The 16853-nt window shown below is 47.9% G+C and overlaps 1 protein-coding gene across 2 annotated transcripts; it reads right to left on the bottom strand.

Annotated features, from left to right (window-relative positions):
• Positions 1 to 3073: 3073 nt before the first annotated feature.
• NDUFS7 (NADH:ubiquinone oxidoreductase core subunit S7) lies at positions 3074 to 13967 on the bottom strand. Of its 2 annotated transcripts, XM_083594931.1 has the most exons (8): positions 13852 to 13967; positions 11148 to 11184; positions 10589 to 10657; positions 8881 to 9001; positions 7551 to 7730; positions 6466 to 6512; positions 5416 to 5504; positions 3074 to 3291 (listed from the first exon to the last, which is right to left on the bottom strand). In XM_083594931.1, the coding sequence occupies exons 1-8, from the start codon at positions 13865 to 13867 to the stop codon at positions 3194 to 3196; spliced, it is 657 nt and encodes a 218-aa protein (XP_083451057.1). In that variant the 5' UTR covers positions 13868 to 13967; the 3' UTR covers positions 3074 to 3193. The 2 variants fall into 2 exon arrangements, with proteins under 2 accessions (XP_083451057.1, XP_083451058.1); XM_083594932.1 differs by lacking the exon at positions 10589 to 10657.
• Between the last annotated feature and the right edge of the window lie 2886 nt (positions 13968 to 16853).

The following is a 16853-nucleotide window of genomic DNA, read 5'->3' as shown; positions in this document are numbered from 1 at the left end:
GTTGCCTTGTCTCCTTTCATCTCTGCCGAACGGCAAACTGGGTGTAACTCGGTTGCAGACAACGCATGCAGAAGGTCCGTGGATCGATCCCTCCAGTGGCGTCTCCGTAAGCAGGGTTGCGGTAGACCCTTCTCTGCCTGCAAACCCCACACAACCTCTGCCGGTCCTTGTAGATAGATGGGGTCCTGGTCTGATTCGGCGCAAGGCCGACTCCTGTTCAAATTTGCCTCTCAATTCAGAACCATGAGGACTAGGCACATGGCTTTTCAGCTCAGCACCTGCGCGGCCTGCGGAAGGCGCCGAGTTCCATCCCTGACATCTCCATGCGGGAGAACGGCTGCCAGCCAGTGTAGACCGTACTAAGCCGGATGGATCAGTAGTCTGGCTACGTATAAGTCACCAGCCTATCTTCTGCTGCTGTAGTAAAGGTAAAGGGACCCCTGACCATTAGGTCCAGTCGTGGCCGACTCTGGGGTTGCGGCGCTCATCTCGCTTTACTGGCCGAGGGAGCCGGCGTACAGCTTCCGGGTCACGTGGCCAGCAGGACTAAGCCGCTTCTGGCGAACCAGAGCAGCGCACGGAAACGCCGTTTACCTTCCTGCCGGAGTGGTACCTATTTATCTCCTTGCGCTTTGATGTGCTTTCGAACTGCTAGGTGGGCAGGAGCAGGGACCGAGCAACGGGAGCTCAATCCGTCGCGGGGATTCGAACCGCCGACCTTCTGATCGGCAAGTCCTAGGCTCTGTGGTTTAACCCACAGCGCCACCCGCTGTAACAAGGCTCTAAAGCAGGGGTCAGCAACCTAAGGCCCACTGGCCGGGAGCGGCCCGCGGGTGTTGTTTGACCGGCCCCCGAACTGAGCTGCCCGCTTGTGCGCTGCGCTAAACCAGCACAGCGCGGTGCGGGGACTCGCTTCTGCGGTGCTGGAAATTGCGTCTGCGCAGACGCCGGAAATTGCGGCTGGGACCGATCTGGCCCACGCAAGATAAACCTTGCCGACCCCTGCTCTAAAGGCAGGCGATTGGTCCATGCAGCCTGCTGATGACCACTCTGTCTGGCAGCAGCTCTCCAAACAGAGGTCTTTTTTACACCTGCCTTAAAGCACAGAGCCTAGGACTTGCCGATCAGAAGGTCGGCGGTTCGAATCCCGACGGGGTGAGCTCCCGTTGCTCAGTCCCTGCTCCTGCCAACCTAGCAGTTCGAAAGCACCTCAGAGTGCAAGTAGATAAATAGGTACCACTCCGGCAGGAAGGTAAACGGCGTTTCCGTGCGCTGCTCTGGTTCGCCAGAAGCGGCTTAGTCCTGCTGGCCACATGACCCAGAAGCTGTACGCCGGCTCCCTCAGCCAATAAAGCGAGATGAGCGCCACAACCCCAGAGTCGGTCACGACTGGACCTAACGGTCAGGGGTCCCTTTACCTTTTTTAACCAGAGTTTGAACCGGGGGTTCCTGCCTCCAAAGCACAAACGTTTATCCCCTGAGCAAACAGGCTGCCTTCCGAAAGTCGACCCGCACAATGCTGGGTCACATCCTGCTCTTGCTATCAGTTTCACATTTATATCCCACCAAAGGAGCTCGAGTCGGTGTGCTTAGTTCTTTTCTCCCTCATTGATTCTTCACAACAACCCTGAGAATTGGGTTAGGCAGAGAGCTAGCGACTGGCCCAAAGCCACCAGTTGCAAAATGTGTGAATGGGGTGCGCTTGTGTGTCTGTGTGTGCGTTAGCGTTCCTAGAACCTCAACTTCTGCTTTTAAAAAGAAAAGCTTCTAGTCCCCATGATGGTGTTATTTAGTCATGTCCGACACTTCGTGACCCCCTGGACCAGAGCACGCCAGGCACTCCTGTCTTCCACTGCCTCATGCTGGTAGCCCTCATGATGGTAATACAGTGGTACCTCAGGTTACATACGCTTCAGGTTACAGACTCTGCTAACCCAGAAATAGTGCTTCAGGTTAAGAACTTTGCTTCAGGATGAGAACAGAAATCGTGCTCCGGCGGCGTGGCAGCAGCAGGAGGCCCCATTAGCTAAAGTGGTGCTTCAGGTTAAGAACAGTTTCAGGCTAAGAACGGACCTCCGGAACGAATTAAGTACTTAACCCGAGGTACCACTGTATGCCTCAAACCTTGGAAGGTGACCCAGAAACTACAACTAATCCAGAATGTGGCAGCTAGACTGGGGACTGGGAATGGCTGCCGAGACCACATAACACCGGTCCTGAAAGACCTACATTGGCTCCCAGTACATTTCCGAGCACAATTCAAAGTGTTAGTGCTGATCTTTAAAGCCCTAAATAGCCCAGTATATCCGAAGGAGTGTATCCACCCCCCACTGAGGTCCAGCTCCGAGGGCCTTCTGGCGGTTCCCTCCCTGTGAGAAGTGAGGTTACAGGGAACCAGGCAGAGGGCCTTCTCGGTGGTGGCGCCCGCCCTGTGGAACTCCCTCCCATCAGATGTCAAGGAAATAATCAACTATCTGACTTTAAGAAGACATCTGAAGGCAGCCCTGTTTAAGGAAGCTTTTAATGTTTGATGCTTTATTGTGTTTTTAATGTTTTTAATGCCTGATGTTTTATCGCTTTCTTATTATTATTATTCTGTTGGGAGCCGCCCAGAGTGGTTAGGTAAACCCAGCCAGATGGGCAGGCTATAAAGAATAAATGTTCACTCGATCTCCTCCCCAGCCACAAATTTAATTCCAAATTCTGCATTTTGGCAGGGAAATATAAGGCACAAATGCCCATATCAATTTATTTATTTATTGGTTGAGGGAGGAGAAGGGGGGCGGGAAGCGAGATGTCTTTCCTGATCCTTTTGAATCTCAAAACCTGGGTGCTTTTGCAGTACATATAACAGCAGTCCTGAAAGACCTACATTGGCTCCCAGTACGTTTCCAAGCACAATTCAAAGTGTTGGTGCTGACCTTTAAAGCCCTAAACGGCCCAGTATCCCTGAAGGAGCGTCTCCACCCCCATCGTCCAGCCCGGACACTGAGGTCCAGCTCCGAGGGCCTTCTGGCGGTTCCCTCCCTGCGAGAAACCCTTGATTATTCTGTTAAAAGAGACAGGCCACCAAACCAATGTACTCTGTTTATCTCTCTATATAATTGCAAATTTGTAGAGAAAGCCGTGTGCAAAATGCGCTAAACCACGTGCGCCACTGTCGTTTTCGGGCCCGCCAGCCGACGTGCCGTTGCTACTTCCGGTACCAAATCTGGAGTCGTTTTTCCCGCTTGATCTTGCGCTGAAGTTGCAGGATCCCGTAGAGGAGAGCTTCGGCTGTTGGGGGGCAACCTGCGAAGAAGGGGGTTCGCAGTCAGACCATCACAGGGCAGAGGCAAGGCAGTTGTCCAGGCCGGAACCTCCTTTCCCACCCCTTGTATGGCATAATGATAATAGAATCGTAAAGTTGGAAAGTATCCGGAGCCCAAGCCCCTAAGGGATAACAAGAGCAATAATGATCTGTTTTGTATACGCAGCACATCGGACTGGGTTGCCCCGGCCACTCTGGGTGGCTCCCAGCAAATTATGAAACATCAAACAATAAAAACCTCCCTGGTCATTAACGAGGTTCAATCCTGCGGATTGTCTCACCTTTACTTTGAGTCGATGACATACAATCAAGCTAGAGCTGTGATCTCCCGGAGACTGAGTGACATTGCCAGACAAGAGGACATAGCCCTGGTAAAACCAGGGATGTTCCTAGGGGACCAGATTTATCGGACCATACCAGCCCCCTACCTTGCAGAAATTCACTATGTTGAATACCGCAGACTTCTTACAGCGGCTAGATTAAATGTCCTTGACTCTGCGATATTGTGGGGAAGGTACAGGGGAGTACCATACGCCCAGAGAACCTGTCATTGCGCCATGGGTGTGGTTGAGTCTACCGAACACATTCTCTTGACTTGCCCTTCTTATGCAGAGCTTAGACAAAATTTTATAGACCCACACCTATGTCAATTTAGCTTCCTACCCGGAGAAAACCAGGTTTTACACTTGCTGAATAATGTCACTAGAGCTATACCTTCCTTGGTGGCCAAATTTCTTTTTTTAGCTTTTAAGCGTCGCAAGACTATAATTGACTGTACTGATAAGGGGCTATCTGTTTAGCCCATTTTAGTGTTGGCTAAGTTCTAAAATCTTCCTGGATGTTTTAACTGTGTATTGACAAATGTACTTTTTTCTGACTGACGGTCGAATAAAAGGTTGATGATGATGAAAAACCTCCCTAAACAGGGCTGCCTTCAGATGTCTTCTAAAAGTCAGATAGTTGTTTATTTCCTTGACATCTCATGGGAGGGCGTTCCACAGGGCGGGCACCACCACCGAGAAGGCCCTCTGTCAGGTTCCCTGTACAGTGGTACCTCGGGTTACATATGCTTCAGGTTACAGACGCTTCAGGTTACAGACTCCGCTAACCCAGAAATAGTACCTCGGGTTAAGAACTTTGCTTCAGGATGAGAAGAGAAATTGCACGGCGGCGGCAGGAGGCCCCATTAGCTAAAGTGGTGCTTCAGGTTAAGAACAGTTTCAGGTTAAGAACGGAACTCCGGAACGAATTAAGGTTAACACCCGAGGTACCACTGAAACCTCACAACTCGCAGGGAGGGAACTGCCAGAAGGCCCTCGGAGCTGGACCCCGGTGTCCGGGGTGGACGATGGGGGGTGGAGATGCTCCTCCAGGGATACTGGGCCGTTTAGGGCTTTAATGGTCAGCACCAACATTCTGAATTGTGCTCGGAAACGTCCTGGGAGCCAATGTAGGTCTTTCAGGACCGGTGTTATATGGTCTCGGCGGCCGCTCCCAGTCCCCAGTCTAGCTGCTGCATTCTGGATTAGTTGCAGTTTCCGGGTCACCTTCAAAGGCAGCCCCACGTAGAGCGCATGGCAGTAGTCCAAGCAGGAGATAACCAGAGCATGGACCACTCTGGCCAGACAGTCTACAGGCAGGGAGGGTCTCATCCTGCATACCAGACGGAGCTGGTAGACAGCTGCACTGGACACAGAATGGACTTGCCCCTCCATGGACAGCTGTGAATGCTTCTGAACATCAGTTGCTACAAACCACAGAGGGAGAGAGTTGTTCTGGGGCTCGGAACATGCTTGTGGGCTTTCCTTGGGGGAATCTTGTTGGCCACCCATGCTGGATGGGCCCGATCCACCAGAATGGACCTGCGCCTCCATGGATCGCTGTGAGTCCAAAACAACTCTGCAAGGAGGCCAGATCTCAAGTCCAAAGCCATCACCAGCCACTTTGGACTCCGTGTCCTGGGCTGACGGGAGTCTGAAGCGGCCGCAGGCTGGGGAAGAGCAGCCAAGGAGAGGCAGCTAGCAAAATCGGAGAACTGTAGCGTTGGAAAGGTCCCTCAACGGTCATCTAGCCCAACCCCCAGTGACGCACGTCGTCTTGTTTACCTGGGACATAGATGTCCACCGGCACGATCCGGTCACAGCCACGAACCACCGAGTAAGAGTAATGGTAGTAGCCGCCACCGTTAGCACAGCTGAAAAATAACAGGACAAAAAACCAATAGAGGGCAGTCCAATGTTTTAGCCAACCTATTATTCACTATTTAAGCCATCTTTTTGGTGTCGCAAACTCGCCCTCAGTGCTCCCGACCCTATTAAAAAACGTTATTTGGAATAGCAGTTTGCACAGCCCACAAAGGACGATAACAGTGCGATGAAATTCCAGACAGAAATGGTTGATTGCACATGTTCAAAATCCAATTTAAACTATTTAAATTTGATTATTTCAACCAAACGGATGAACTTTTATCCCGTGATGCCAGCTTTTCGAAATCTGATTTGCACCCCTAGCCGCCCCCCCCCCCCAAGAGGTGGTACTACTGATTTTGGGATAAAAGGTAAAGGTAAAGGGACCCCTGACCATTAGGTCCAGTCGTGACCTACTCTGGGGTTGCGGCGCTCATCTCGCTTTACTGGCCGAGGGAGCCGGCGTACAGCTTCCGGGTCATGTGGCCAGCAGGACTAAGCCGCCTCTGGCGAACCAGAGCAGCGCATGGAAATGCCGTTTACCTTCCCGCCAGAGCGGTACCTATTGATCTACTTGCACTTTGACGTGCTTTCGAACTGCTAGGTTGGCAGGAGCAGGGACCGAGCAACGGGAGCTCACCCCGTTGCAGGGATTCGAACCGCTGACCTTCTGATCAGCAAGTCCTAGGCTCTGTGGTTTAATCTGCAGCGCCACCCGCGTCCCATGATTTTGGGATATGTCAGTTTAAACGTTTCCACCTCCACGGAAACGTCAGGGAGTGCGGTTTGCAGGAGGAGGAAAGATTCAGTAGAGACAGCAGCAAAAGCACGTCAGAGCCTAGAGTTCAAATCACGGGCGACAACCAGCGGCAGGGAGATGAATGGAGGTTATAAGCTTGAAAAATGATTACAAAGTACACCCACTTTCCCCGACCACAATAGGAAAGAAATATTTCCATTTTTCTTTACCTCCCCATGGAGACTACGTAGCGTGGCTCGGGCATCTGGTCATACACCTGTCGAAACAAAGATGACGGGTTTTGCATTCTGGAGTCAAAATGAGTTGCAGAGACCTGGATCTGCAAAGCTCAGTAAGTTTATTTTTATTTATTGAATGTGTACACCGCCCTTCATCCTACAATCTCAGGGTGGCACACAGGGTGGAAACACAAGATAGAAGCGCAAAATAAATTGTTAAAACAGCAACAACGCCCCCCCCCCCCGCCGCCAAAAACACACACATTAAAAATGTCACAGGATATCAAAGGTACGACTGTACAGATTATAAACAAACCAATAAATCAATAGAAACTAATAATAATAATAATTGCTTCTGCCCTTTAAAACTTTGTACTCTGCCCGAGGGCTGTGTTCCCTTGCGGGGGGCCATCATTATTATCAGTTTCTTTGTTTTTTTGGTTTATTTACAATCTGTATAAGATAATCAGTTTTTTAAATGTTTGCTTTATTATGTTTTTATATATGCTGTAAGCTGCCCAGAGTGGCTGGGGAAACCCAGCCAGATGGGCGGGCGACAGAAATAATAATAATACAGTGGTAACTCGGGTTACATACACTTCAGGTTACATACGCTTCAGGTTACAGACTCCATTAACCCAGAAATATTGCTTCAGGTTAAGAACTTTGCTTCAGAATGAGAACAGAAATTGTGCTCCGGCAGCAGCAGCAGGAGGCCCCATTAGCTAAAGTGGTGCTTCAGGTTAAGAACAGTTTCAAGTTAAGAACGGACCTCCAGAGCGAATTAAGTAATTAACCTGAGGTACCACTGTAATAATAATATTAATAATAATAATAATAATAATGTTTACAGTTATGCCCAAGTTAATATAACCACCACCCCCAGCTAAACATTTTACCAACCCCAACAGAAGCAAAACAAGAGGAACCAAAATTTTAAATTGTTTAAAACATTTCGCCTTTGGCCCTGCCCTCTGCCGGCAGGCGGCCCCCCGGAAGCGAATACGGCCCTCGGGTCAAACCAACGTCTCCCATCGTCCCTGAAAGGGCCGCCTCTCGGATTACACCCAGCCTACCTTCCGGAGGGCGGGCGCCATCTTATTGGTGAGTGTTCCCGCCACGATCATGACGTCAGCTTGGCGGGGACTGGCTCGGAAGACCACCCCGAAGCGGTCCATGTCGTAGCGGGGGGCGGCCATGTGCATCATCTCGACGGCGCAGCAAGCCAAGCCGAAGGTCATCGGCCACAAGGAGCTCTGCAGGCAGAGAGGAGACGCTCAGCACTGAGATATGAGCCACTAGGTAAAGGGACCCCTGACCGTTAGGTCCAGTCGTGGCCGACTCTGGGGTTGCGGCGCTCATCTCGCTTTACTGGCCGAGGGAGCCGGCGTACAGCTTCCGGGTCATGTGGCCAGCAGGACTATGCTGCTTCTGGCGAACCAGAGCAGCGCATGGAAACGCCGTTTACCTTCCCGCCGGAGTGGTACCTATTTATCTACTTGCACTGGTGTGCTTTCGAACTGCTAGGTTGGCAGGAGCAGGGACCGAGCAACGGGAGCTCACCCCGTCGCCAGGATTCAAACCGCCGACCTTCTGATCGGCAAGTCCTAGGCTCTGTGGTTTAACCCACAGCGCCACCCGCGTCCTTATGAGCCACTAGCTTTTATTTTAAGAACTTGAGGCTTTTCTATTAGGAATTGTAGGTGCTAATACAGTGGTACCTTGGTTCTCAAACACCTTGGTTCACAAACAACTTGGAACCCAAACACTAGCAAACCCGGAAGTAAGTGTTTGCGAAGATTTTTCGGAAGCCGAACGTGCTCCGTTTTGAGTGTTACGCTGAGGTCTGTCTGTTTTTGCCATTTTATTTTGCGTTTTTGTTTTTGCGGCTTCCGCGTTTGGGAAAGTGAAAGGTCAAGTGTGGCTCGGGGTAAAACACAGGTATATAAGGCTTGAGGGCCTGCAGGAGATGTTAAGGGCAGGATGAACTAAGTCTCTAGCAGCAATTAAACAAAATAATAATAATAGGGGCGTGGGTTAAACCACAGAGCCTAGTGCTTGCAGATCAGAAGGTTGGCAGTTTGAATCCCCGCAATGACGGGGTGAGCTCCCGTTGCTCGGTCCCTGCTCCTGCCCACCTAGCAGTTCGAAAGCACACCAGCGCAAGTAGATAAATAGGCACCACTCCGGCGGGAAGGTAAACGGCGTTTCCGTGCGCTGCTCTGGTTCGCCAGAAGCGGCTCAGTCCTGCTGGCCACATGACCCAGAAGCTGTACGCCGGCTCCCTCGGCCAATAAAGCAAGTTGAGCGCCGCAACCCCAGAGTCGGCCACGACTGGACCTAATGGTCAGGGGTCCCTTTACCTTTAATAATAATAATAATAATTCTCGCAAAGGTGCCACTCACCCTCCGAGCCCAATTGACCAAGTCGTCTAGCTTGGTGATGACGTACTCCCCCCGGCTGCTAGGAAGGTACGACTTCTTCTGAACGACGGTGCTGGCGCTCTTCTGCTGAAGCTGAGCAGAACTACGGAGGAAAGGATAGCATCAGGGCACCATTCCCTGCTGAGGAATCGCAGGGGTTCGGGCTAGACGACCCCCTTAGAACCCAGTTTCATGGCTCTTGTTATCGCTCCAACCTTGCTGGTTTCTGACTGGAGTCCCGCATGAACAAGAGCTGGGTGCAAATTCCGGTATCGGCTGCACAGGCCTATGGAACTCCCTCCCACAAGAAATTAGGTAGGGACAAGTTAGGCAGAGAGTCCAACAAGGAGACTCCCATCCCTACTGGAGTTTCAGATGTCCGGTCAAACTGTTTTATTCCCAGTGGCCTTTGCCCTGGATGGATCTCAGATGTTTTCGGGTGGAGATATAAAATTCTTGGTGGTTAAAAATGTGTGAGTTTTAAATTGCTTATATGTTATCGTTGCTGGGGGTCGTTTTGAGACCTACATGTGTGGAAAGCAGATACACCGTATTTTTTGCTCTATAAGATGCACCAGACCACAAGACGCACCTAGTTTTGGGAGGAGGAAAACAAGAAAAAAAATATTCTGAATCTCAGAAGCCAGGACAGCAAGAGGGATCGCTGGACAGTGAAAGCAGCAATCCCTCTTGCTGTTCCGGCTTCTGGGATAGCTGCGCAGCCTGCATTCGCTCCATAAGACGCACACACATTTCCCCTTACTTTTTAGGAGGGAAAAAGTGAGTCTTATACAGCAAAATATACGGTAAATAATCTTAGAGAAGCGTATGAGATATGAGATCCATCATCAAATATTGGAAGGGCAGTTGTCGCATGGGAGATGGAGCCAGCAAGGACCCGAACCAACGGATTCAAACTTTCTAGTGGTAATAATAATAATAATAATAATAATAATAATAATAATAATAATAATTTTTATTTATATCCCGCCCTCCCCAGCCAAGGCCGGGCTCAGGGCGGCTTACAAGCAATAATAAAAACAAGTTGAATGATTATAACTTAAAAACAAAATTAAAATACAACATTAAAATATTGAAACATTAAAATATTGAAATGTAGCCTCATCGCAGGAGGAGAAGGAAAAGAAAAAAAGAAAAAGAGGGAGGGAATCAAATTGGCTCCAAGCCAAAGGCCAGGCAGAAAAACCCTGTCTTACAGGCCCTGCGGAAAGAAATCAGATCCTGCAGGGCCCTGGTTTCATGAGGCAGAGCGTTCCACCAGGCTGGAGCCAGTGTTGAAAAGGCCCTGGCTCTGGTTGAAGCCAATCTAACTTCCTTAGGGCCCTATCAAACTGTAAGAGCTGTTTGATAACAGACCAGTCTCCCTTGGGAAGGTCCTCAGAGCTTTTTAAGCAGAGGTTGGAAGGCCATCAGTCAGGGATTCTTTCGCCGCAACCCCTGTATTGCCGGGGGTTTGGCTGGATGACCCTGGGTCCCCCTTCCAATGCTCCAATTCTATGAGGCAGGCTAAGCTGAGAGGTGGGCAACCGGCTCAAGGAGAGGCGATCGGAAGCGAGGTCTCCCCGGTTTATGGCTACCCCACGGCGGCTCTCAAAGCTCCTTTCCGCCTGCCCCACGGAATCCCCCCTGGCTGCCCAGCAAAGAGGGGGGTATTTGGGGTTCGGCCTACCTGTCTGTGCTGTCCGTCACGGGCGTCTGATGGAGTGAGCGAGCGCGTGCCGCGGACGCCGCGAGTGGCCTGTTCGGGGAAAGCGAGAAGTCACGGGTGTCAAAGCGGGGATCGTGCACAGCATTCAAAATCAGCACCCCACCCAAAGTTTCAATACCATCCTCCTTTAGTGGGGCAGAGGGACACAGGTGGCGCTGTGGGTTAAACCACAGAGCCTAGGGCTTGCCGATCAGAAGGTTGGAGGTTCGAATCCCCATGATGGGGTGAGCTCCCGTTGCTCGGTCCCTGCTCCTGCCAACCTAGCAGTTCGAAAGCACGTCAAAGTGCAAGTAGATAAATAGGTACCGCTCCGGCGGGAAGGTAAATGGCGTTTCCGTGCGCTGCTCTGGTTCACCACATGACCCGGAAGCCGGATGCCGGCTCCCTCGGCCAGTAAAGCGAGATGAGCTCCGCAACCCCCTAAAGGTCAGGGGTCCCTTTAGCTTTAAAGAGCCAAAATAATCAAACAATTGGGCTCAGTGTTCTCTAAGAGAGTGAGAATTGCCCCAGGCATGCTTACCTCCAAAGGGACAGGCCACGCAGGGCGACACGGGAAGCTGGAAATAAAACCACAGCGGTTGAGCATAGATTAAATTCCACAGAGATAATACAAATGGCTTTTCGCAGAGCTAAAAATGGACACAGAGACTTTAACAGATGAGAAATTAGGAACCGCACAGAGGTAGAAGGAAGTCATCAAATAAATCAGGGAATAAAACCAGAGATTAGGTACAGATTAGAAAGTGAGAGTTGCGAGGAGAAAAAGGTAAGGTCAAGATAAAAGGATCTCTCACTGGAAATATGTGTTTAGAATATCATGGATGATGGTTTGTATTTCTTAAATAACTGTATGTTTTTGATAAGACTTTTTCGTTTGCATTTTTTTGTTTTTGTCTTTTCTTTTCTTTTTGTGTAGATTTATATAATAGAATAATGTGGTTCATAATGTGTAACACTTAATGTGCAAATAAAGTTTAATAATAATAATAATAATAAATCCCCAAACTCGGTTCCATGGGTGACTCCGAGTCAACTCCCTGGGATAGTTTGTTGTTGTACATTGTTTCTAAATTTATTGCTGTACATTGTTTTAATTGTCTGTTTTAACCATATTTGCACATCAGTTTCTAACGCTGTGAGGGTCCTCTATTTCAGAGGCCTCTACTCTCCAGCCTCTTACAGTTGTTTTAACTGTGTGTTTTTATTTGTTTTTAGTTCTTATCTGTTTTAATTATCAGTTTTTACCCATCCATTATCCGTGTTTAATCTTGTATTTTATTCAGATGTTTTATCCTATGCTTGTTTCTTTGCCCTTATTTGCTCTAACAATTATCGGTTAAAAAATAAAATAAAAATAAATCCTAACTGCTATTATATTTATATGTTTTTGTTTTGTTTTTTTATCCTGGTCTGTGACCGTAATAAAGTTCATTCATTCATTCAATAATAATAAATACAATTCTACCATTTTTGTTCGGAGGGAGCATAAGGCATCGTCCTATGCTTGCTGGAACTCCGAATGCTGCAAACAGGCCAACTGCGGCAATTAAGGGACAGATCCAGCCCCCGGGCGCTGTGCCTGAGCACCTGTTCCACTTGCCTTTGCCCGACAACATCCCCGCCACTTTCCAGTCACCCGAGGGACCATCTTCAGCTTCCTAGCATAAGGCTCATATTACCAAGACTCATAACAGAGTATGCTCTTTGTTAACCTCCCTCCCTGCTCTTCTGAGATCTGGGGGCCACAGCCCAGATGTCTTTTCTGGGTGCAGACCCCTACCCTCTAAAATCAGCGCAAAGCATCTGGGAGACATGTTTTCTTTAAATGAGGCCCCCGGAGTTTTTCCTCTCTCCGCCCCTCCCTCCAAGAAAACCCTTTTACATGGCTTAAGCGGCTGCTTCAACCTGCGGGAACTGGGTTCAAATCCTCCCACTCACTGGGCGACTTGGGGTGCAGTCACTGTTTCTCAGCCTAGCCTACCTCACGAGGTTGTTGTGAGGAACGAAACGGGAGGGGGTGGGGGGAACTATTTACGCCACCTCAAGCTTTTTGGAGGATATAAGCGACGAGAAATAAATGTAACAACAAGAAGAAGAAGAAGACGAAAAAGAAAAAGAAACATCTTCCGGTCCTAATTCTTCAACTGCAATTGCTGTGGGTTTTTACTGGCGATTTATACTATTTCTTGCATTGAAATGGATATTTTGATTTCAATTGCAGTCCACTTTTGAGAGCTGGGTTGTGCACCACCTGTCAAATAAATGAATTCATGTTCTCCCCACACGGCGGACGCATTGTTGTTGAGTCGTTTAGTCGTGTCCGACTCTTCGTGACCCCCTGGACCAGAGCACGCCAGGCACTCCTGTCTTCCACTGCCTCCCGCAGTTTGGTCAAACTCATGCTCGCCGCTTCGAGAACACTGTCCCACCATCTCGTCCTCCGTCGTCCCCTTCTCCTTGTGCCCTCCATCTTTCCCAACATCAGGGTCTTTTCCAGGGAGTCTTCTCTTCTCATGAGGTGGCCAAAGTCTTGGAGCCTCAGCTTCAGGATCTGTCCTTCCAGTGAGCACTCAGGGCTGATTTCCTTCCGAATGGAGAGGTTTGATCTTCTTGCAGTCCATGGGATTCTCAAGAGTCTCCTCCAGCACCAGAATTCAAAAGCATCCATTCTCCGGCGATCAGCCTTCTTTATGGTCCAGCTCTCACTTCCGTACATCACTACTGGGAAAACCATAGCTTGAACTATACGGACCTTTGTCGGCAAGGTGATGTCTCTGCTTTTTAAGATGCTGTCTAGGTTTGCCATCGCCTTTCACCCAAGGAGCAAGCGTCTTTTAATTTCGTGACTGCTGTCACCATCTGCAGTGATCATGGAGCCCAAGAAAGTGAAATCTCTCACTGCCTCTATTTCTTCCCCTTCTATTTGCCAGGAGGTGATGGGACCAGTGGCCATGATCTTTGTTTTTTTGATGTTGAGCTTCAGACCATATTTTGCGCTCTCCTTTTTCACCCTCATTAAGAGGTTCTTTAATTCCTCCTCACTTTTTGCCATCAAGGTTGTGTCATCTGCATATCTGAGGCTGCTGACCTTTAAAGCTTCGAAGGGGGGAGTTCCTGGTCCCTTAAGCCCCCCCTGCTGGCCTGGGGGGGGGTCAGCCAGCAGGGGAAGCCCACCCCCCCAAAATATACCCCCACCCCCCCAGCCCAGCCCAGCCCCCCCTCACCTGCCAGAGTCGCCATTTCTGCAGCCCTTCAAGCCACCTTCTCCCTCCCTGGGCGGAGCCAGGCGGGTGCTGCTCCCTAAGGGCTCCGGGTGGGGAGCCGACGCCGCCGGCGCCACAGTTCCGCCCTGCAAAGGTTCCGCTTCCGGCTCCTGATGCTGCCACCTAGTGGCGAAGGGGAGGGATAGCTCCAGGCTTTTCAAGGTCAAAAAATACATTATTGGGAATCAAAATACAGTATAGTAACTGGCTTAGGGAAAACAAAAAAAATTTTTTTCCCCTTCCAGTAGCACCTTAAAGACCAACTAAGTTAGTTCTTGGTATGAGCTTTCGTGTGCATGCACACTTCTTCAGATACACCAAGAACTAACTTAGTTGGTCTTTAAGGTGCTACTGGAAGGGGGAAAAAAAAATTGTTTTGACTATGGCAGACCAACACGGCTACCTATCTGTAACTGGCTTAGGGAAGTTTATTTTATTTTATTTTATTTTATTTTTATTTTCTGTTGCATTTTTAAAAATGACAGAGAAAGCAATAATAATAATAATAATAATAATAATAATAATAATAATAATAATTTATTGTTTATACCCCGCCCATCTGGCTGGGCTTCCCCAGCCACTCTGGGCGGCTTCCATAGAAACCAAAAATACACTAAAATATCACAGATTAAAAACTTCCCTGAACAGGGCTGCCTTCAGATGTCTTTTAAAGATAGGATAGCTGCTTATTTCCTTCACATCTGGTGGGAGGGTGTTCCACAGGGCGGGCGCCACTACCGAGAAGGCCCTCTGCCTGGTTCCCTGTAGCTTTGCTTCTCGCAATGAGGGAACCGCCAGAAGACCCTCGGAGCTGGACCTCAGTGTCCGGGCAGAACGATGGGGGTGGAGATGCTCCTTCAGGGAAACTGGGCCATTTAGGGCTTTCAAGGTCAGCCCCAACACTTTCAATTGTGCTTGGAAACGTCCTGGGAGCCAATGTAGGTCTTTCAGAACCGGTGTTATATGGTCTCGGCGGCCGCTCCCAGTCCCCAGTCTAGCTGTCGCATTCTGGATTAATTGCAGTTTCCGGGTCACCTTCAAAGGCAGCCCCACAGAGAGCGCATTGCAGTAGTCCAAGCGGGAGATAACCAGAGCATGCACCACTCTGGCCAGACAGTCCGCGGGCAGGAAGGGTCTCATCCTGCGTACCAGATGGAGCTGCCCTGGACACGAATTTGACCTGCGCCTCCATGGACAGCTGTGAGTCCAGAATGACTCCCAGGCTGCACACCTGGTCCTTCGGGGGCACGGTTAGCCCATTCAGGACCAGGGAGTCCTCCACACCTGCCCACCCCCTGTCCCCCCAAAACAGCCCTTCTGTCTTGTCAGGATTCAACCTCAATCTGTTAGCCGCCATCCATCCTCCAACCGCTTCCAAGAATTAAGCAAGAATTAAGCATGGCATCCAAATGTCCAGAAGGAAAAATACAAAAAAGAAAAGAAAAATGATAAATAATTAAAAAAACGAAAAAGACAAAATAAAAATAAAAATGTGCTTGAAATACAGCATCTCTTTGAAATCAAGCTATAGTAACAAACTGGCTTGGGGAAGTTGTTTTTTATTTTTATTTTTATCCATTCCATTTTTAAAAATGACAGAGAAAGCAAAAATTAAGCAGGGCATCCAAATGTCCAGAAGGAAAAATACAAAAAAAGAAAAAAGAGAGAGAAAAGGAAAATGATAAAGAATAAAAAACGAAACAGACAAAATAAAAATTAAAAATGTGCTTGGAATAACTGCTTCCGGGTTCGATGCCGGCGCGGCCATCTTGGTTCCTGGCAGAGGCTCCCTTGCCCTTTCTTGCAGATATATAGATATTTTTTATAGCCTCCCTAGTTTTCCATCCACCAATCCATATTCCCAGCAACCTCCCTTGATGCAATCTCGCGCGCCCCAGCTTGCAACGGAAGCATGCATTGCTATTTTATTTTTGCAAAAAGAAAATTAAAAGGAATATATATATTTTTTAAAAAAGGCAAGCATCCCACCGCGTCCCTGGGTGGGCTCGAACCACCAACCTTTCGGTTAACAGCCGAACGCGCTAGCCGATTGCGCCACAGAGACCCAGCTGCCTCCCTGGCTGCCACCGCCAAACTTAGGAAGGAGGAACTGCATTGCACAGCCCAAAATGCAAAAATTGCCAGTTTTTCTTCTGTGTGCAAGGTCAAAGGAGGTTTTTTCTTGTTCCTACGAACCAGAGGAGGCCAGCTGGCCTAAATCATTCTTGATTTTTTTTTAATATAATTTTTATTGATTTTAACATATAAACATATAAAATATATAAAATAAACATATAAAATAAAATAAACATATAAAGTAAAATAAAATAAACATATAAAATAAAATAAAATAAACATATATAAAATAAAATAAACATATAAAATAAATAAAATATAAATATATATATATATATATAAATATAAATATATATATATACATATACATATATATATATATATATATATATATATATATATATATATAAATATATATATATAAAATATATAATATATTTATATAAAATATATAAAATATTTTATATAACATATAAAATATACCACAAAACCTATCACTTATACCATCCTTTTAGACTTCCGTCAGCACCTCTGATGATCCACCGTTTTAACCACTTCTTATGCATTTCTTAACTTTATATTGCCTTTACGTCTCTTACCAAATCATCCTCCCCCTTCTCCATTTTTGCAATACTTCCAATAATACTCCTCACAAAACTTCTTGCAAACCTACAAACGTCGTCTGATCTTCACAAATACTTTTCAAATAGTCCGTAAATTTACTCCAGTCATCCGTGAATTTCTGGTCCCGCCGGTTTCGAATCCTTCCTGTTAGTCTATCTAATTCTGCATTCTTGATATTATCATCATATTTAAAAAAAATAAATAAATTGATTTTCTAAAAATAATCAAAAATAAAAATACAAAAACAAAACAAATTGACTTCC

This window comes from Podarcis filfolensis (assembly GCF_964270895.1).
Source record: "Podarcis filfolensis genome assembly, chromosome: 18".
NCBI lineage: Eukaryota > Metazoa > Chordata > Lepidosauria > Squamata > Lacertidae > Podarcis > Podarcis filfolensis.
Note: the sequence above shows the minus strand (reverse complement) of the source record. Positions and strands in the feature narration are given on the sequence as shown.

What these genes read in the sequence shown, in the direction of transcription:
- NDUFS7 (XM_083594931.1), bottom strand. An exon ending in GTGACGGACAGCACAGACAG is followed by an intron (nt 9,002 to 10,588) that starts GTAGGCCGAACC and finishes TTTCCTCCGTAG; the next exon opens with TTCTGCTCAGCTTCAGCAGA. An exon ending in GGTGGACATCTATGTCCCAG is followed by an intron (nt 3,292 to 5,415) that starts GTAAACAAGACG and finishes CCTTCTTCGCAG; the next exon opens with GTTGCCCCCCAACAGCCGAA.